We start from the raw sequence: 20,536 nt of genomic DNA on the forward strand, positions 1-20,536 counted from the left end.
AGTTGGTGGGTCTAGAAAGGCTTTATGAAGAATATGGTGTATGACTATCTTAAAGGAAGAAAAGGACTTCATGAGGCAGAGGGAGTTCATTGGTTGGTTTTCCAAAACTGCTCTTTCATCTATCCATTCATCCATCTATCCATCCATCCATCCATCCATCCTTCCATCCATCTTCTCTCATTCCCTCCTTCTCTTTCTCCCTCCCTCCCTTAATCCCTTCCTCCTTTAATCACTCCCTCCCTTCCTCCCTTCTATCTTTCTTTCTGTTTGTTTTGCTTTTTTTTTTTGGTTATTTGTTAAAAGGGATTGTTTCTCTTGGGATGAAGAATGAGGAAGGACATATTTAGAAATGAAAGACATCAAAACATTTGTAAGGAAGTATTCCATTGTTCCATTTTATATCATCTTTATTTAAAGAACTCAGTGCAATCTGTGTATCTTTGAATTCAGTAGAAGCAAATTATGCTGTTCCCATAATTTAGATAGGGGGAAATAAGGCACGTAATGGTTTAAATGACTTTCCTGGAAAACCCAGTAATATAAGATACAAGCCCATTAATTAATGGCTTCTAAGGTATGCTGAAGTAATGACTTACTGATAAACTGTTACGTGACTTAACTACCTCTATTTTTAGCCAACGTGATAGGCACGGACCTTGGAAAGATGAGAGGAGAGAGCGTGCATTTAAAAAATCACATCTGTTCACTGCTAGCATCGGCAATGCCCCTGATCCATAGAAATACAACCAACAACTGCTTCAGTCTCTAAAAGTGGACCACTGAACAAGAAACACTGAGAATTATATTTGGCTCCAGAAGATAGACATTGTGTTCTGTTTGGCAGGTGTTAGAACAATGCTTACAAACCCATGCAAATGATAAACTCACAAACTTCAATATTTAATACAACCCAGGCCACCTACTAAATATTGACCTTTACCATTATAATGTGTATCATAGTCATTGTCTTCCAACCTACTGGGGAAAATTGAGAAAAAATTACAAAAAATTGTTTATGTGCTTGTCTTAGCTAGTGATTGTAGCTATTGGGACAGTCACCATTTGAATGTGAAGAAAGACCAGAAGACAGTTTTACCTTTGCTTTTGAATTTTATGTTTCCAGGGGTGCATTTAATAGCATTTATATGGAAGTTATAGTATTTCACAGAAACTATTTATTTAATCTTTGCATAAATCCAAAGACAGTGCTGAGAAAAGTGAATGAATTTGCCAAATCATACAGAGCTTGTCAGAGAGCCTGTCTCCCTCCTCCCCTTCAGTTTTTTAAGCTATGCTGCTAAACTTTTTTTGGTGGAGCAATGAAGATTAAGTGACTTGCCCCGGGTCACACAGCTAGTAAGTGTCAAGTGTCTGAGGTCGGATTTGAACTCAGGTCCTCCTGAATCCAGGGCCAGTGCTTTATCCACTGCGCCACCTAGCGCCCCCCCATGTATGTCATTTCTAATGGTATGAGCCTTAAAACAGCAATTGTGGCATTGATCTGCTTGACATACTCATTTCTTGAACCTTCACATACCTAGCACAGTAATTATACTTTGCTATTAGTAGATGGTTGGTTAATGAGATATCCATTCATTCATCAAAAAAGCATTTATCCAGTCCTTATTGTATTCATAGCATTACATTAGGTACTTAAATGCTTACTATGTACTGTGATGAGATAATGGGATTTAGCAGATACTCAAAGACCCACCTGGAGATTAATCTAGACTGTTTGAATCAAGTGAGAGTGATTGCTGATTAGCCTACTTCAAGTTAACTAGATTGTAATCACACCTGGCTAGCCCTTAAGAAGGTATTGTTCTCAGAAGCTAGACTGTGAACTCAACTTGAGAACACCTTCAAAACCAATGAATTTGGATGACACCAACCAATCATCTTGAAGCAGTGTGTAAGGACCGCCTCTGTTCCAGACCTATAAAAAGCTTCCACAATCAGCTTGCTGGAGAGTTCCTGATTAAAGCAGGCTCCTGGAAGAGGACTTGGGGAAGAACCCAACCAGGCTGGAACTCTAGGCTAGATAGGCTTTTTCTTAACTTTCTGAACTCCATGGGAATATCTGTATGCTTTAATAAATGTTTAATGCCCAAAGACTGGTGCTAAAGCTTCTAATTTAAGGTGACCACAATTTAGATTTTAAACATCACAGTACAAAGCACTATGCTAGGAGGTTCTGGGGGAGTGAGGAAGTTCAATAAAATGTGGCCATTGTCTTCATGTCCTTATACCATGGGATAAAGCATAAACACAGAGAACTAAACTAAAATGTAAAATAGAGGTGCCTTAGAGATTTAGAAGGCAATATGCCACATGGAGATAAACAAGGAAGCATCATAGAGGAGGCAATATTGAACTTGAGGTTTGCATAGGGATTCAAAAAGTGAAGCAAGAGAAAGGCAGGATATTCCACATACAGGGAACAGTGTGAACTAAGTCCATAAACAGGAAAGTACAGAGCATTTCTCTACAATGGAAATAATACTGTCTCTACAGTCAGAGGCCTGGGTAAAATCCTTGGTACTAGCTGGGTAACCTTAAGGTGGCTAGGGGGCACAATGGATCAAGTGCTAGATCTGGAGCCAAGAAGACTCATCTTCCTGAGTTCAATTTCGGCTTCATATACTTACTAGCTGTGTGACCTTGGGCAAGTCACTTAACTCCATTTGCCTCAGTTTCTTCATCGGCAAAATGAGCTGGAGGAAGAATTGGTAAACCATTATAGTACCTTGGTAAAAAAAATCACAAATGAAGAGTTGGCCAGGACAGAAAATGCCCAAACAACAACCTTGGGCAAGTCCCTTATCCTTTGTTTCTTCATCTGAAAGATGAAGAGATTGGCCTAGATCAGAGGTGTCAAATATGTAGCCTAGTTAATATGTGGCCTGCAGGAATCCTTATGTACAATTTATTGGCATCTATTTCTATTTGAGATTGATACCACTAACCTAGATGGTTTTCAAGTTTCCTCCCAGCTCTAGATTTATGAGCCTATGAAGAGGAGAACAAATAAGCCATTCATCAGGTTAGAAATGTAAGGTGGCAACAAAGGGAAGAAGGTCTTAAAGAGTTGATAAAGAGCTTCAATTTTACTTATGGGCTGAGCATTTTTGAGCAGAGGAGTAACTTGACTAGATGAGTGGATAAGGAAAATTAATCTGCCAGTGGCATGATGGATGCATTGGAAGCAGAGAATGGAGGGGTAAGATCTGCCAAGATGCTGTTGCAGTGGTCTCGGAAGGAAGTAATAAGGTCTTGTACCAGGGTGATGGTAGTGGGAACATAAAGGCATTTTAAGAAAAAGAGAAATGCATTGTAGGAGGCCCTAACCAAATCATGTGGCTAAACATTTTTTTCTGAACTTAGTTAATTCTAACCAATGCATATCACTAAAAACTGACTATCATCAGAGGGGGAAATCTTGGATCTCATGGATACCTTCCAAAGGCAGTGGGAGGGCACGATGCAGTAAGGTATCATTATTTAGCCCATTTCTTCACTGAGCCGTTCTCATGCTTTACTTGAGTTAGTAACAGCCCATTCTGGGTTGGGAGAAGAGAGAACTGATTGTGTTCATTTCGCTCTGTGACTCTCCTGGTTAAGAATGTGGGCTGCTAAATTTTTGGTGCACATTTGCAAAGCTGATCACACTAACAGGAAATGTGACCCAGTGCAATGCACTAACTGGCATGTGACCTGAAAGGTTGCACTAACAGGTGGTGTGACCCTACATATCACACCAGCAGATGGTCTGACTCAATAGACAGCACTCGTGGGCATATCATAGACCATAAGATCTAGGGTTTTAAGGGCATTTTTTAGTATTAAAACATGAACAGGTGGTCTTACCCAGAACATGGCACTAATGGTTCAAGCAGAATGGATGTTCATCTATAGAAATCTATGCTTTCGGTAATGAAAATAAATCTACAAACACAGAAAGGTTCTGTGACTGTTATCTTGGCCAACTGCCACTGTGGGAACTCTCTCCATCAATGCTGATCAAAACTCATCTGTGACATAATGGCTATCTTAGAGAGCTGTTGAGATACTTAGAGGCCATGTAACTTTCCCAGTTTACATAGCTACTAAAGATTTGACCTTGGGTATTCCTTACATCAAGTCCAGAACTCAGTCTGTTGCTTCTGAAAATAAAGCCAAATTTCAGTAGGAAGACTAATTCAAAAGGAATTAATAATGTGAAAATCTTGCAATAACCTTGATTCATGTATCACTATCATGCTACTTTTTTTCTTTGTTTCCTCTCATTCTTGGGATATGAGTGGTATACCTCCCTTTCTAGCTATCTATACTCTTGATCATATTTTTATGCTAGAAGTGCCAGAATCCTCTAGGCTTGAGCAAAGCTTCCAGTCAAAAGGAAGAACAAGCTGTTGTCATTTTCCCTTTCTGTTTCTAGTACTGGTGCCACTGAGGAAATTAATATACTAAGAATTATAAAATCAGGGGTGGCTAGGTGGCACAGTGGATAAAGCACCGGCCCTGGATTCAGGATTACCTGAGTTCAAATCCGGCCTCAGACACTTGACACTTACTAGCTGTGTGACCCTGGGAAAGTCACTTAACCCCCATTGTCCTGCAAAAACAAAACAAAACAAAACAAAAAACCAACCAAACAAAAAAAGAATTATAGAATCCAAGGAAAGACACCTTTGGTGTAATTCTATATTTTGGTGTTGGCAGCAATCTGGTAGAATGAGAACACTAATTTTAGAATCAAAAGTCATTGGTGGGGCAGCTAAGCGGCACAATGGATAAAGCATAGGCCCTGGATTCAGGAGGACCTGAGTTCAAATCTGGATTCAGACACGACACTTAATAGCTGTGTGACTCTGGGCAAGTCACTTAACCCTCATTGCCCTGCAAAAAAAAAAGTCATTGGTTCAAATCCCACCTCTGATACCACCTGAGCAAGTTACTTTACTTCCTTGGACCTTGGTTTCCTCATCTGTAAAATTAGATGGTTGGATGAGATGGCCTCTGAGCTTTTTTCAGCACTAGATCTTCAATCCATACTTTTTTCGTCCAAAGGACATTTGTCTGTTTCTATATATTTTCTAAGGGAAAGGAGTGAGGGAAAAGATCTCTGGAAAAAGAAAAGGTACTATTGATTATGATAATAAAAAGAGAAGAGAGATACAAAAGAGAAAGGTCCATGTCCAGAACCCAGCAGCAATGGTGGCTCAATTTTTATGGCTGGATCAAGTTCTCCAGTTCCACTGATCCCCTTTTGCCCCGCTAAACCGGGTTCTGATTCAGGTGAATGGAGGAAAAAACATAATGGAGTCAGAAAGACCTGAGTTAAAGTTCAGCCTCAGAAACTTACAAAGTGCACAACACTGGACAAGACACTTAATCCCTATCTGCCTCAGTTTCCTTAACTGTAAAATGGAGATAAAGGTAGAAGCTACCTCACAGGGTAGTTATGAAGATCAAAAGATATTTGTAAAACATTTAGCACGGTGCCTGGAACATAGTAAACATTTAATAAATGCTTGTACCTGTTCCCTTCTTCAAACCTAATCTGATTCTCTCAGTTACTGAAGTTTGTATGGAAGTAGAGTTAGAATTCAGAAGAGGTGATTTTGTTCCTACTGTTCTACTCTGTTCTATATGAACTTATATTTATACAGTACTTTAAGATTTATAAAGTGCTTTCCTTCCAACAAATGGAAAGGTAGGTAGTGCAAATATTACTATCTCTACTTTATAGATAAGGAAAATGAGGAACAGAGAGGTTGAGTGACTTGCCTCTCTTTACACAGCTACTACGTATCATAAGCTAGGATACAAACTCAAGTTTCCTGACTCAAGTCCAACATTTTTTCCATTATACACTTCTGCTTCTCATCTATGTCAAGTTGCCTATATTCACTCCCAGAAGGGTCATTATGAAGATAGGAAAATATTTACCTATAAAAACTTAATGAGTTTCTTCTCAATTTTATAACAAAATTCATTGCATTATCTAGAATTTGCTGCTAGTTTTTGCTTTGTTAGACACCAAAGAGAGTGTTTTAAAAAAAATATTGGCAACAGCAGCAGTTTCAGGAGCTCTCAGCCCAAAGACAGTAAGGGGGTTGGATAACTGGTGAGAAAGAGATTACAGAGTGCCCTTTGCTGGGATTAGGTAAAGCCAGCACTGATTGGCAATATTATTGCCCATATGCGATTCTGGGTCATGGTTCCAGGGAAGAGAAGAGCATTGTTTGTTCATCACAAGGGAGCTGTTTACCTGGTCACAGTTCCAAAACAAAGAGAAGTGCTAGCTTTTGTGGCTGCAGGGGACCAGGGGCCCTTCCTGGGTAAAGACCAGAGTACAGAGCAGGAGACCAGGTTCATACCACCTTGGAAACAACAAAACTTGCAAATCCCCAGAACTAGTTCTGAAAACAGCAAGATGAAAAAGCCTGAAGCTTAGGATAGTGCCTCCTCACCCCTAGGTGAGCAGAGCCCACCTTTCATATAATTAAAAGTTAAGAAATAGGCTAGAAAAATGAGAAAACAAAAGAATTTGACTACAGTGGCAGGGAAGCCCAAGACATAAACTCAGAAGCCAACAAAGTGAAAACAGCTATTAAAAAAGTCTCAAAAAAATGCTAACTGGAGTCAGATTTAATAAGAGTTCCTGAAAGAGTTAAAGAAAGAGATGAGTTGTAGAAGAAAAAATGGCAAAATAAATGAGAGCAATACAAGAAAATTATGAAAAGATAACTATCAGTTTTATAAAAGAGGCACAAAAAACCCCAAAGAAAATAATACCTTAACAAACAGAATTGGCCAAATGGTAAAAGAGGCACAAAATCTCACTGAAAAAAAGTAATTCCTTAAAATTAGAATTGGGCAAGTGGAAGCTAATGACTCCATGAGACATTAGGAAACAACAAAACAAAGTCAAAAGCATGAAAAATTGGTAGAAAATGTGAAATATCTCATCAGAAAAACAACTGACCTAGAAAATAGAGTGAGGAGAGAAAAATTAAGAAGTATTGAACAACCTGAAAGCCACGATCAAAGAAAGAATCTACACATTCTGTTTCAAGAAACTGTCAAGAAAAACTGCCTTGGTGTCCTAGATGCTGAGGGCAAAATAGAAATCGAAGGGGACAGGTAGGTGGTTCAGTGGATAAAACACTGGCCCTGGATTCAGGAGGACCTGGGTTCACATCTGGCCTCAGACACTTGACATGTACTAGCTGTGTGACCCTGGGCAAATCAATTAACCCCAACTGCCTCACCAGAGAGAGAGAGAGAGAGAGAGATGCACTTGAAACAGAAAGACACATATACAGAGTTTCATACATATGTTTCAGCTAAAGTAGAAAAGGCAGGAATAGCAATTATGATTTCAGACAAAACAAAAGCAAAAGCAAAAATTAAAAGAAACTTTTAATCAGGGAAACTGCATTTTGCTAAAAGGTACCTTAGACAATGAAATAATATCAAAAATTTCTACAGCAAGTTTTTCTGATAAAGACCTTATTTCTCAAATATATAGTGAGTATAGAACTGAGTCAAATTTATAAAAATAAGAACTATTCTTAAATTGATAAATGATCAAAGGATATAAATGGGCAGTTTTCAGAAGAAGAAATGAAAGCTATTTATAGTCATATAAGATTGTTCAAAATCAGTATTGATTAGGGAAATGCAAATTAAAACTCTGAAGTACCACTTTATACCTATCAAAAATGACATACTGATGGGAAGATGAGGGAAAAATAGGTACACTAATGAACTGCTGGTAGAATAGTATACTGGTCTATCCATTCTGGAAAACAATTTGACACTATGTTCAAAGGGTTATAAAACTGCATAACCTTTTACCCAGCAATGCCACCACTAGGTCTATATCCCAAAGAGGTCAAAGAAAAAGGAAAACCTATATGTACAAAATATTTATAGTAGCTCTCTTTGTGTTGGAGAAGAATTGGAAATCAAAGGGATGTCCTTTAATTGGAGAATGACTGAACAAGTTGTGGCATATGATTGTAACGGGGTAATATTATAATATAATGAAGGAGGTTTCAGAAAAACATGGAAAGACCTATATGAACTGAAGTGAGAAGAATGGGGAGATCATTGTGCACAGTAACAGCAATATTGTAGAGACGATCAACTGTGAAATAAACTGTGAAAAATGTGGCTACTCTGACCAGTTCAGTCATCCAAAACAATTCCAAAGGACTCATGATGAAAAAATGCTATCCCCTTCCAGAGAAAGAACCAGTGAAATCTGAGTACTAATTGAAGTATAATATTCTCACTTTCTTTATTTTCTTGCTTATTTTTGAAACGTGGATAATATGGATATATGTTTTGCATGATTTCACATGTATAAGTAATTGATATCATATTGCTTAACTTCTCAGTGGTTGGGGATGGGTGGGAAGAAGGGAGAGAATTTGGAACTGAAAATTTAAAAAGAATGTTTTAAATAAATAAATAAAATGTTTAAAAAAAGAGAAAACTATCTTGTTTAAGTACAAATATAAATTGAATCATTTTGCAAACAAGATTATATTCTAAACTGGGGTTAATTTTGCTGCTATGTCTTTCCATTTAGCAATGGAAATTTAACAATGTAATTAAGTATTTGCTGCTAAAGGCATAGGTATTATCATCATATCTATTTTACAGATGAGGAAACTGAGACAGGCAGAAGTTGTGATTTGCCCAAGGTAATACAACTAGAAAGTAAATGAGGCAGGATTTGAACTCAGTTCTTTCTGACTCCAGGTCCAGACCTCTATCCAGTGTGCCACTTAATTCAATTCATTTTAATTTAATAAATATTAACTGCCCACTATGTGCCAGATACTACTAAGTGCTGGGGAAGTTTACAATCTAATGGGGACAGATAATACACAAAAGGAAACTGAAAAGTTTTGGGGGTCCTTATTAGGAGGCATTATATTCAGTAGAGTTGAAATCAAGCAGAGCTTCTTAGCTGACCAGATAGAGATTCTAGACAGAGGTGCAGATGTGAGGAGAGAGAGGATTTCCAGGGTGGAGCCAAGATGGCAGAGGAAAGGTAGTAAGCTCTAGGAACTCACAACATGATTGCTCCAAAAATCCTCCAGATAACACCATAGGACAATTCCTGGAGCAGCAGAACCCATAAAATAACGGGCTGAAATTATTTTCCAGCTAAAGATGGCATAGAAGGTCAGCAGGAGGTGGCTGCTGTGCTGGAGTTGAAGTGCAGCCCAACCCCGAGGTCATGCTGACATAGATCCAGTCCCAGGCAGGCCTTGCCAAAGAGATTCCCCAGGTGAGAGGGCTGAGTGGTTGGCTGGGGGGAGATTACAGGGGTCTCTGCTGGCACTGAGGTGGAACTTGGGTGTTTCACCCCTGCTGGGAACCAGGAAGTAGGCTTGAGTGGTGGTGGTCCAGGTTGGGGAGGGCCGCAGGCTTGTTGGAGCTAACAACCACAGCACACAACATTTTGCTGCCTGGTTAATTAGCAAGTTGACTTAGGGTTATCTATAGACCAGAGACCAGGCCAGGTGAGTTAAGAACCTGCCCCTCCTTAAACACCACCTTAGACCCCCTGAAGTTTGGGGCAGTACATCCTGGAAGTAGTGCCTCACTTTAAGAAGGAGTTAAAAGTCAAGTAAAAGACTGTCAAGATGAGCAGACAGAGAAAGATTTGGACCATAGAAAGTTTCTTTAGTGACAAGAAGTAAGGAGAGAATGCATTATAATCATAGGAAAATGAAGTGCTCACTTCAAATAGGCAAAGTTGGCTGGAATTCTGGGAATACAGGGAATAATATCAAATAAATCTGGGAAGATAAAATGGAACCAAGCTGAGGGCTTTATGTGTTATCAAAGAGGCAAGAGAGACCCCACAAAAGGTTTTTGATTGGGGGCATGACAGAAGAACACCTATGTTGTATGAAGATTATTTTTTAGTAGCTCTGTGGAGGATGGATCAGAGATGGAAAAAATGGAAGCAGGGAAACCAACAGGTTCAGGTTAGAGGTGATGAGGTACCGAACCAGGGCTATAGTCATGTGAATGAAGAGAAGTGGAGAGATGGAACTTCCAGTGGATTCTTCATGGGACAGATGCCATGGAGGCAGAAATGACAAGATTTAGGCAACTGATTAGATATGTAGGGAATGGGGGAGGGGTGAAGTAGAGGGGACACCTAAGGAATACTCCAAGTTTGCAAAACTGGGTGACTGGTAAGATGGTTGTATTTTTCTCTTTCTTTATCTGTGTCATATTCTTCTACCCTCCAACTTCCTAGCACAGGTTAGTCTTCTTCCCTGCCTCTTCTGCTCTGGTTCCTTCTGTGTTTCAAGCAACACTTGACTGTCCTTCATAATTTGGTGAGTAGGGAAATTCTCCTCAAGGCCTTTCCCTTTTTCCTTTGCTAAGGCACCAAATTATGCTTTGTGAATACATAGCTATTCTTTAGAACAGGCTAAGGAATACTAATACACTCTTTGTAGGTTACTGGCTGAATTAAACAAAGCTTCAGCTTTGGAATGTATTCCCCCTTGGGGTCTGCCAGAGTCTGATGTAATAAGGATGATGGTAACTAGTCACATTTACAAAGCAATTTCTATTTAGCAACCACTTTCTTCATAATAACCTTGTGAGCCAGATGGTACCATTATAGGTGGTATTATTTTCATATCTTAACACAGTCCTTTGCACATATTAAACACATATCTTTTGCATTTATTCATTTCATTTTACAGATGAGGAAACTGAGGCTCAGAAGTTAAGACTATTTAGCTGAAGTGGAATGAATAGCTGAGGTCTTCAGGTTCCAAGTCCAATGTTCTTTTTACTATTCCATATTCTTCAACCAATAAGGCATCTTAAAAAATATTTCAGGTTTTAAAAATTAAAATGGATGTCTAAAGCTTCCTTGCCAGTGGAATTCTGCTGTGATTCATCATTGTGGCATAGAAAGGAATCTGGGTTGTTGAAGGCTATGACAGCAGAACATAAGTCTGGTAGGGTCACAGACCTGAAGTACTTTCAGTCGATTCTTGTTGATGAAATGTGTTGGTCTGCCTGCCAAAGACCAGACTTTGTTGTTATTGTTGCCATTTTCCAGTCATGTCCAACTCATTGTGATCCCTTTTAGAGTTTCCTTGGTAAAGATATTGGAGTCGTTTGCCATTTCCTTCTTCAGTTCATTTTACAAATGAGGAAACTCAGGCAAACAGGGTTCAGTGACTTGCCCAGGATCATACAACTAATAACTGATGCCAGATTTGAATTTAGGTCTTCCTGACTCCAGGTCTGGCACTCTTATCCACTGCACCACCTAGCTTCCCAAAAATCAAACTGGCTAAATTCAACAAGAGGTTGGCCACCAGATGTTGAATTTTTCAGCAATAGCAATTCATGGAAATAATCTCCTGAGGCATGGAGTTTTTGTGACCCATACCAGTGGGTGAGTAAAGAATTCATAATGATGGCATATGCCACACAGGGAAGTGAAATTAAGTGAAACAAAATAAAGTGAATGTGCTTATGTTTTCATAAGGTTTTTAGTTCCAAATTTTTCTTCCTCCATCTCTCTCCTCCCCCCTCCCCAAGACAGAAAACAGTCTGATATAGGTTATATATGTGCAATCACATTAAACATATTTCTGTATTAGTCACATTGTGAAAGAAGAATCAGAACAAAATGGAAAAACCTCAAAAAAGAAAAAAACAACAACAAAGTAGAAACAGTATGGTTCAATCTGACTTCAGAATCCACAGTACTTTTTCTGCATAGTGAATCTGTTTATGGGAGGGAAAAGCTGGGAAATGTTGATTAGATTAGATTGTAAACTCCTTCAGGGAAGGGATTGTCTGCCTTTTTTCCCCATCTTTGGAACTTAGCACAATGCCTGGCACATGGGCAGGCTTGTAAGTAGGGCTTAACAAACGTTTGTTGATTGATTAGTACGAATAACTACTGTGAAAAGCACATTTTTTTTTTTAGTGAGGCAATTGGGGTTAAGTGACTTGCCCATAGTCACACAGCTAGTAAGTGTTAAGTGTCTGAGGCCAGATTTGAATTCAGGTACTCCTGACTCCAGGGCCGGTGCTCTATCCACTGTGCCACCTAGCTGCCCCCCAAAAACACATATTTTAATACTGAATAAACTTCCATTTCTTTTCACATATAACACAGGTATCTGGGGGTTTTATAGTTATGGGAATACTTTATTCTCTGATGAATTAATAACTCGTGTTCTTTGACAGATTTCCTCCTCAACATAACACTATTTACTACAAAATCAGTATAAACCAGGCCCATTTGAGTCCCCATCCAGAGCAACTTGGTTAATGAGCTGATTTGATTATAAAAAGGTGTCACTTTATAAGGATTAACTGGCTCACTAGTTCTTTAAGCTACAGTCTTATTTTCCTGCTAGAAAATGTAGGTTAAACCACGTGAAGGGGGAATAGTGTTGGTGCTCCCATTCACTGTCCTGGGCCTTGGTCTAGTTTTGCTTTCGTCCCAACAATATTTATGACTGATATGGTCTGATATTGTAAAGTTGCTATCTGTAATGGGCTAATATTCTAGCTAGACTGTCTAAAAATCTAATGAGGGGTCGCTAATAAATTAGAAGCTTTAGCAAGAGTTTAGACTTTTAAGGATTTATTAAGAAGCATAAGAATTTGGTGAGGAGAAAGAGGTCAAGGTTCCTTCATCTATCTATCTAATGGACCCAGTGTCTCCGCTCCACTCCACACAAGGTCCCAGTGAAAGAGACAGCCTCACCCCTTCTTTGTCCCATAAGCCTCCTGTGAAACCGGAAACAGCCTGTCCACACACACAAAGCTCCAAGCTAATTGGCTGGTAGCTTTGATCAACAGTACCCACAAACAAATGTAACTTCCTGAGGCCAAGGAACTGACCTTCCAAGCCACATGGCTTGTCATCAGATGCCTTCTCCTCATGGCAGAGCTTTCCTACAGTGTCTCTCCAGCAGGGAGCATCACTCCAATTCTCACAATATACTGGTGAAAAAAGCTCAGAGCTCATAGGATAATGGCTTAGTGGTCACCAAAAGTAGAAAATCTTAAAATTGAGAATGTTCATTTTATCTAGGGACATCAATGACTCTTGGGACAAGACAGATCTATGTCACAATCTAAGGTCAAATTAGTAAATAATTAACACCATTGTCAGGCCAAAATTTTTAGTTTTTTAGATGGGGAACTTTTTTGAAAAGTAATATTATACAATGATGGAATCAGATAGTATAGAAAGAGTCCAGAAATTGAGCAATCTGCATCTGGCCAGAGAGACTAATAGAACCATGGGATATTACATCTGGAGGGGACTTTAGAGATCATTGAACACTCAGTCTCATTTTATAGATGATCTCATGCTCAACCATACACTATCTCAAACATTCATTATTCTGAAGGAAATATATGTATGTATATATGTGGGGCAGATTGGTGGTACAGTGGATAGAATCTGACATTACTGAAATGACTGAACAACAACATGTTTATAGGTATAAATATGTGTTTGTGTTCTCTTGTTGTTCAGTTATTTCTGACTCTTCATAACCCCATTTGTGGTTTTCCTGGATACTGGAGTGGTTTGCCATTTCCTTCTCTGGTTCATTTTACTGATGAGGCAAATAGAGTTAAATGATTTATCTAGGTTCACACAAGTAGTAAGTGGCTGAGGCTAGTTTTGCAGGTCTTTCTGACTTCCTGACTCCAGGTCTAACTCTACTGTGCTACCTAGCTGTGTATGTATGTATAAACATAGATATAGAGCTAGAAAGAGTTAGAGAGATTGACAGATAGACAGAGAAAGTGGAAATAGAGATAAAGACATTTTAAGAAATTTCAGGATTTGCTCTGTCTCCAAAGTTCCTTTTCTAGCTGAGTTACCAATTCATGTACTCCTAGAGGAGGGGTTCTTAACCTTGGCTTTGCTAGAGGCCTCCTCTGGTAGCTTTAATACTGATGAAATAGCATATGATATGAAGATTAGCTTCCAATAAAATAATTAGATCTAATGAAAACCTCAAGGGCAGGCATTCTAGGCTAGCCTAGCAGCAAGGCATCCCGAGGGAGAGACAAGGGTAAGCACGTGCCAAGTAAATCAAACCACCACCCATCTTGACCACTGTCTCCATTCAGACCTTCCTGGAGACAGCTCAGGAATTTGAACCCCAAAGCCTTAGGAAAAGCAGTAGCCACTGAACCACCAGATATACTTATACCCCAGCCCCCATAGCCATTAGTAAGAGGAGAAAAAAATTGTGGAGAGGAGATCCACCTCATCACCAGCAGGAATAACTGCTGACCAACTGCCAACGATAGGCAGATAGCCACGGGAGCCCTCAGGTGGCAGTATTTACCAGACCATTATTCATGCTCTCAGCCCAGTCCTCACAGCTGTTATCCAAGGAAGCAACTCCTGTGGAGAAAAGTCCAGCCATCCTTACCAACTGTCAACCAACTGTTTACATACAGGGCAGGTGAGTTTGGGTACTTGCACAAGGCACTCTGAAGGAAAACCAGGAAACAGTGTGTGCCCAGCAAATCAACCTATCCTACTGCCCTGACCTTCATCTCCCCTCAGACTCTCATGGGGACAGCCCAGGATCTTGAATCCAAGAACTCTGGAAATAGAGGCTTTAAATAATGACATTAAAGAAGAGACATTAGCATCTGCTTTGCCACTGCACCCTCAGGAGTATAGGAATTTTCCATCTAACATGCAGCTGAAACTTCCCATATGTGGTGTCTCCCCCAATTAGAATGAGTTCCTTGAGAGCAGAGAATGTCTAACTTTCCTATTTGTATTCTCCCCAGTGCTTAGCCAAACCCCTAAATACCTCAGTAGATGGTCTTTATGAGTTGCTGTGGCCAGAAAAAAAATTATTACAGGGTAGCCAACACTTTGAGGCAGCTGAGTGGCTCACTGGACAGAGTGCCAGGCCTGGGGTCAGGAAGGCTCCTCTTCCTCAGTTCGAATCCGGACTCAGATACTTACAAGCTGTGTGACCCTGAGCAAGTCACTTACCTGTGTTTGCTTTAGTTTCCTCATCTCTAAAATGAGCTAGAGAAAGAAAACCCCAAATGGGGTCATGAAGAGTTGGGACAGACCAAAACTAATGAACAATGATAAGACTGGTGATGAGCAACCATCATCAAGACTAGTATTTGATGCAGTTGACTTTCTTGTAAAATTCCTTTTATTGATAAAAGAAAAACATCATTTGAATTTCAAGGAAAAATTAAAACAATATTTCTATAAGAGAAATATAGATGTGAAGCACTACTGAGATAGAATATTTCATTATAATTTCACTCACAGGGTGTGTCTCAGGGTAACACGTTACCATCACCAAGCTTTTGGCTATTTCTTACAAAAAATGGCCTAATGGTCAACAGGAATGGTACTTCCTCCAAAGATGCTAATAGATCTGGCTGAACAACATAAAACTTCTCTAGTTCATCACAATTCTTGTGCTCTGCCAGAGAGCATCTCATCTTACAGTCATCAGAAATGTGCTTGTATATATTATTTTTTTGAAACAAGAAGTTTACTTAAAGAACTAGGCGTTTCACTTGAAGGGAGAACTAGATCAATTTCTTTATGGTAATTAATTAATTTTTTTTTTTGCAGGACAATTGGGGTTAAGTGACTTGCCCAGGGTCACACAGCCAGTAAGTGTTAAGTGTATGAGGCTGGATTTGAACTCAGGTACTCCTGAATCCAGGGCCTATTATCCACTGCGCCACCTAGCTGCCCCCTACAGTAATTAATTCTTACTGAAAAACAGAGATTGCCCTGCATGTAACAGCTACCTACATAAAAAAGTTATAAAATATCATTGGTTTTACAATGATACAAAATATGTATTGTGTCTCCACTATGCTGGGGAGCATAGGAATGCATAATTTTTTTTTCAATATGTTTGCTGAATGAATGAGTTGGAGCTGGAGCTGGCCCTTGAGGGCTGTGTAGACTATGGGTAGGTAAAGAGTAAAGGTGAACCTATGCATAATGTGTTGGGGAAAATAATGACACTGCCCTGACCAGAACAAGAAGTAAGTATGAGGAAGTAATGGGAAATACGACTGGACAGTAAATTCAGGTCCACAATTCCAAGGGCAAAAATGGGGTCTGTGCCCTTAAAGAGCTCACATATTATACAACATACACACTGGGTAGATAGGAGGTAATCTAGAAGGGAGGCATGAGCAGCATGTGTGTGATATAGGTGGGAGACAGTAAAAGAGGAAAAGTCCCTTACAGAAGGTGAGATTTGAGCTAAATCTTAAAGGAAGTCTGGGAAGCCAGGAGACAAGAGGTTCTCAATTTCCTCAACTCTAAAATCATGTGATTGGACTAAATATCCAAGTGATGCCTTTTAGCATTTTAAAGCTATGATCTTCTGAAATGATCTAGGAAGTTACACCTCTTGACCAAAGAATGGAACTCTATTCTTAATCTTTTTTTGGGGGGGGGGGCGGGCAATGAGTGTTAAGTGACTTGCCCAGGGTCACACAGCTAGTATGTGTCAAGTGTCTGAGGCTGGATTTGAACTCAAGTTCTCCTGAATCCAGGGCTGGTGCTTTATCCACTGTGCCACCTAGCTGCCCCCCAACTCTATTCTTTACCTCCGATTTCAAAGGCTTAGGAGACGCCAAAATGATGTAAAGGGGGTACACACTTAGCCAGCAAAATGAATTGCTGATTAATTTTGTGAAAACTATTACAGCCAGATGATTCTCAAATTCTTATCTAAAGAAGATAGAAACCAATAGAATTAGCAGAAAGGACAGTATACAAGAGAGGTAAGTATGGAAAGATGCTGGTGAGTTCTGAATTTGCAGAAGGCCAAACTCAGATTGGGAGAAGGAAGGACAAATTGAGAAATAGTAGCATCATTCATGGATTCTCAATTGAGGAAAGGTTACGATGATAATGGCAAACGGATTAAAATCGAAATTGGATGACATTCAAAGTATAAAGACATGTAGGAGAAACAAAAAGTTGGCAAAAGGAGTGGGGAAAAAGGAGAAAGAGAGGTAAAGCAAAAGGGAGAGGGAAGAGGGAGTATTGAGAAAAAAGAGAAGAGAAAGGTGTAGAGAAATTATTCGAGATAATAAAGAGTGAGCTAGGAGTTGGGTTGGCCAGGGATTAACCCGGCCTCGAATAGGAGCTGGAAGGAGAGAAATCAAAAGGTTAAATTTGTCTCGAGAATCAGATAGAAGGTGAGGATAATTGAAGGAAGGTCGCGAGAATCAGATAGAAGGTGAGGATAATTGAAGGAAGTGGAGCGAGGGATTGCAAACTCCTCAGATAATGATGGTGTATTGCAAAATTAGATATATTTGCATAAGCTGATTTGAAAGATCAGTTTTTTTTAAAATGCACCACCCAGGTTAAGTTATTGTTTGGGAAAGGCGTCTGGCATTGTATCCCCTGCTATTTCTTAAAAGGGCTTCTAAAGGGATTTGCATTCTCTTGTTTCTCCGGCCCCACGTTTGCATACTGACCTAAGTGGATGCCCACCAGCTGGCCGTGTCCATCACACAACCAAGTCTGAGAATTCCTGATTATACTTAGCCCCTGCGGAGCTTGGAGCACAGACAGTCCGTAGGAGGAGACCCTTGGTAACAAACCAGGCTTGAAAATGTAACCTGGGGGGGCATCTTCCTAGCTTTGCTTGGACGGAGATTTCTTCCCTCCCCCCTCCCCTTCCATCTTGGATTATAACCATGAGAGAACTAGTCAACATTCCACTCGTACACATCCTTGCCCTGGCTGCCTTCAGCCTGGCCGAGAAACTTCCAAAAGGTTGGTTTGAACAAACTCATCTTGCATAGTCACTGTTCTACTCGTGTGTGTGTGTGTGTGTGTGTGTGTGTGTGTGTGTGTGTGTGTGTGTGTGTGTGTGTGTGTGTGTGTCACAGCTGCAGCTCATTAACACTCTTTGTGGGTGTTCAGTCATTCTTGGGGCTGCGTAGGCGGGAGGGCAGGAGAAACGGGAAGAGAGGGATGGTGTATAAATAAGCATACCTGCTGCTCTCTTTGCATGTGGCTGGCATGGTGTCTTTTTTCCGCAACAAAAAAAGTCTGCTCCCAGAACGCCCACCTCTCTTAAATTGCCGGGTAAACCCAAGCAGGTAGGCAAACCCGTATTGCCGAAGTCCTCTTGATTGTATGAGCTAAAACTTCAATGTGGTTCAAATGAGAGAGCTTTTGTTCGTTTGCTTTTCTATACTGTTAACCATGGTGTATGGATACAGTGCCGGCTGGAAGACCCCGGATTTGAATTCTGTCTCAAGCACTGACTAGCTGTGGGGACCCTAGACCCATCACTTAACCCCTCTAAGCCTCAGTTTGTTCATCTGTAAAAAGAAGTGGTTGGATTCTCTTACCTCTACAGCCCCTTTCCAGGGAAGGGAACAAGCATTTATTGTGTGCCTACTATGTGCCAGGTACTGTGTCAAGCACTTTAGGAATATTCTCTTTGTTCTCTAAATCAAGGATTCCTGGAGTCAGATGAGCCCTTTCCTTAAGTAGTTTCCTCTGTAGTTTCTAATCTGAAAATTATCCCGCCCCCTCCCCCATCTAGTTATAATTTCAAATAGGGCTGCAGTTTGTAGAACAGAAATAAACCATGATTAATATTAAATATTAAGAGCTTTAAAAAAATAATAAACCTTAGTTTGGAGAATACCTTTTGAGACAGGATTTGGCTGAGCCAGAGGTGGCCCAAGTTTTTTCAGGGCCATTCAAATGCACCGGAAATAACACCATCTCAGGGGAGAGGAAAGCAACTTAAGAAACCGATGAGCACCTGTTACCCTAGCAAGAATGTCCACAGCCTGATCATTCTTGGCCAGCGATTTGTCAGGCTGGGGAAAGGCTGGTTAGTATTCTGTGAAGTGCCAGAGGACCCTGGTAATACCCTCTGGTTTACAAAAAAAACCGGAGGGTATTCTAAGACCAATGAATTTAGTGGTACAACCAGGTACTTTGAGATTTTGAAGGCTTTCACAAAGATAGGGCCAGGAGTGAATGAATACTAGAAACCAGATGAGAAAGAAAAGCAAATAGTTATGGAGTTATGAACGCAAAGAGAAAGGAATCTATTTTTTAAAAGCTAGGCTTTCCATAATTTTTTTTCTTTCTTAAAGCCATGAAAAGATTATATTTCTGATTTGGAATAGCCTATTTTATAGTACTCAAGTAACATGGACAGTCAATTAGAAGTTGGAGAACCTCACTCAAATCCCGACTCTGCCATGATAGTCTGATGAAACCTGGGGGCCACTTCTCAGAATGGTTTTAAATATATAAAATAAATAGAATTACAAATGGAACCAATTATATTGAAATACAGATGTAATATCTCCCCCCACCCCAATTCAACTTCAGGAAGTACTTCAAATCTATCTACGGACTCATGGGCCCCAAGTTAAAAACTTGTGCTCTGAGGCCTCTTCTAGCCATTAAACTATTATTCTCTTGATCCTAATATTTGTATAGAGAGAGCAGAGCAAACTTATTAAGTTATATTATAGAAGTTAAACAGAAATATGCAAGCTGAAATGTTAGAAGTGAAAACTGTACATAATCATCTTTCTAAGAAGCAACACAGAACATAAGTGGTATGTTCATATTACTTTTAGAAAATCCAAATTTTAAAATGCAAACTCATCAGGTAGACACAGATTCAAATATGCTTTTCTACTGTGGATAGGTAGAAAAAAATTGTATCGGCCTTGGTTCATTTGAGTACTTCCTGAGTACACCACAGATGTCCATTACCCTTGTGTATAGTATTGAAGATAGGTGATGTCTTATTTGTGCTATTTTAAATCAGGGAGTTATCCAAAAAACTTCCTGATTATATTTTAGTTTACATGTCACATAAAACAGGATATCCAATTATAACACAGGTCAGTAGAGGCCATGTCAATTTCTTTTAACTTCATAGATTTAACCAGGATTTAGTTAAAGCATTTTTTTGGGTGGACAATCACTAAATAATTTTAGATTCCAGAAATTTCTGATTTACAGTTTATGAATTTTAAAGATTGGCTCCTCTGTATAAAAACAAATCACCTCCCTTTGGGGTTTTTCTCAAAGGATGAGAAGAAAATGGTAATGCAGCTGAATTGCTGATTGGACTACCATTGTAGAGCAGTCTAACAATCAAAATATTAAAAAAAAAATCTTGTTCCTTTTGATTTTACTTAAATGACATTTTAGGATGAATTTCAGAAGCAGATTTCTAAAATATGTTATAAAAGTATTTGAAAAAAATTAAAATAAAAATTTTTAAGTATTTGCAAAACATAAAATATATATAGATATTTTAAATCTAAATGTATCTGGAGCTCACATACTTTTCTCATCAAGTTGTTCCCCTCTCTCCCACAAAACATAGATCTGATAAAAACAAAACAAATATGTATTTTCTACATGAATGCAACATAGAATTCTGAGCATACATATTTTGAAAACATTACC

The 20,536-nt window shown here is 39.4% G+C and overlaps 1 protein-coding gene across 2 annotated transcripts in view; it reads left to right on the forward strand.

Moving 5' to 3' along the window:
* The first annotated feature begins 17,661 nt into the window (after positions 1–17,661).
* The window catches only part of MUSK (muscle associated receptor tyrosine kinase), a 176,254-nt gene continuing 173,379 nt past the window's right edge, over positions 17,662–20,536 (forward strand). For both annotated transcript variants that reach the window (XM_043975878.1, XM_043975879.1), the window contains exon 1: positions 17,662–17,851. In XM_043975878.1, the coding sequence (XP_043831813.1) occupies positions 17,773–17,851 (79 nt within the window). In that variant the 5' untranslated portion in view covers positions 17,662–17,772. The remainder of the gene's footprint in view (positions 17,852–20,536) is intronic.

The sequence above is a fragment of the Dromiciops gliroides genome, chromosome 1 (assembly GCF_019393635.1).
Source record: "Dromiciops gliroides isolate mDroGli1 chromosome 1, mDroGli1.pri, whole genome shotgun sequence".
NCBI classification, from domain to species: Eukaryota; Metazoa; Chordata; class Mammalia; order Microbiotheria; family Microbiotheriidae; genus Dromiciops; species Dromiciops gliroides.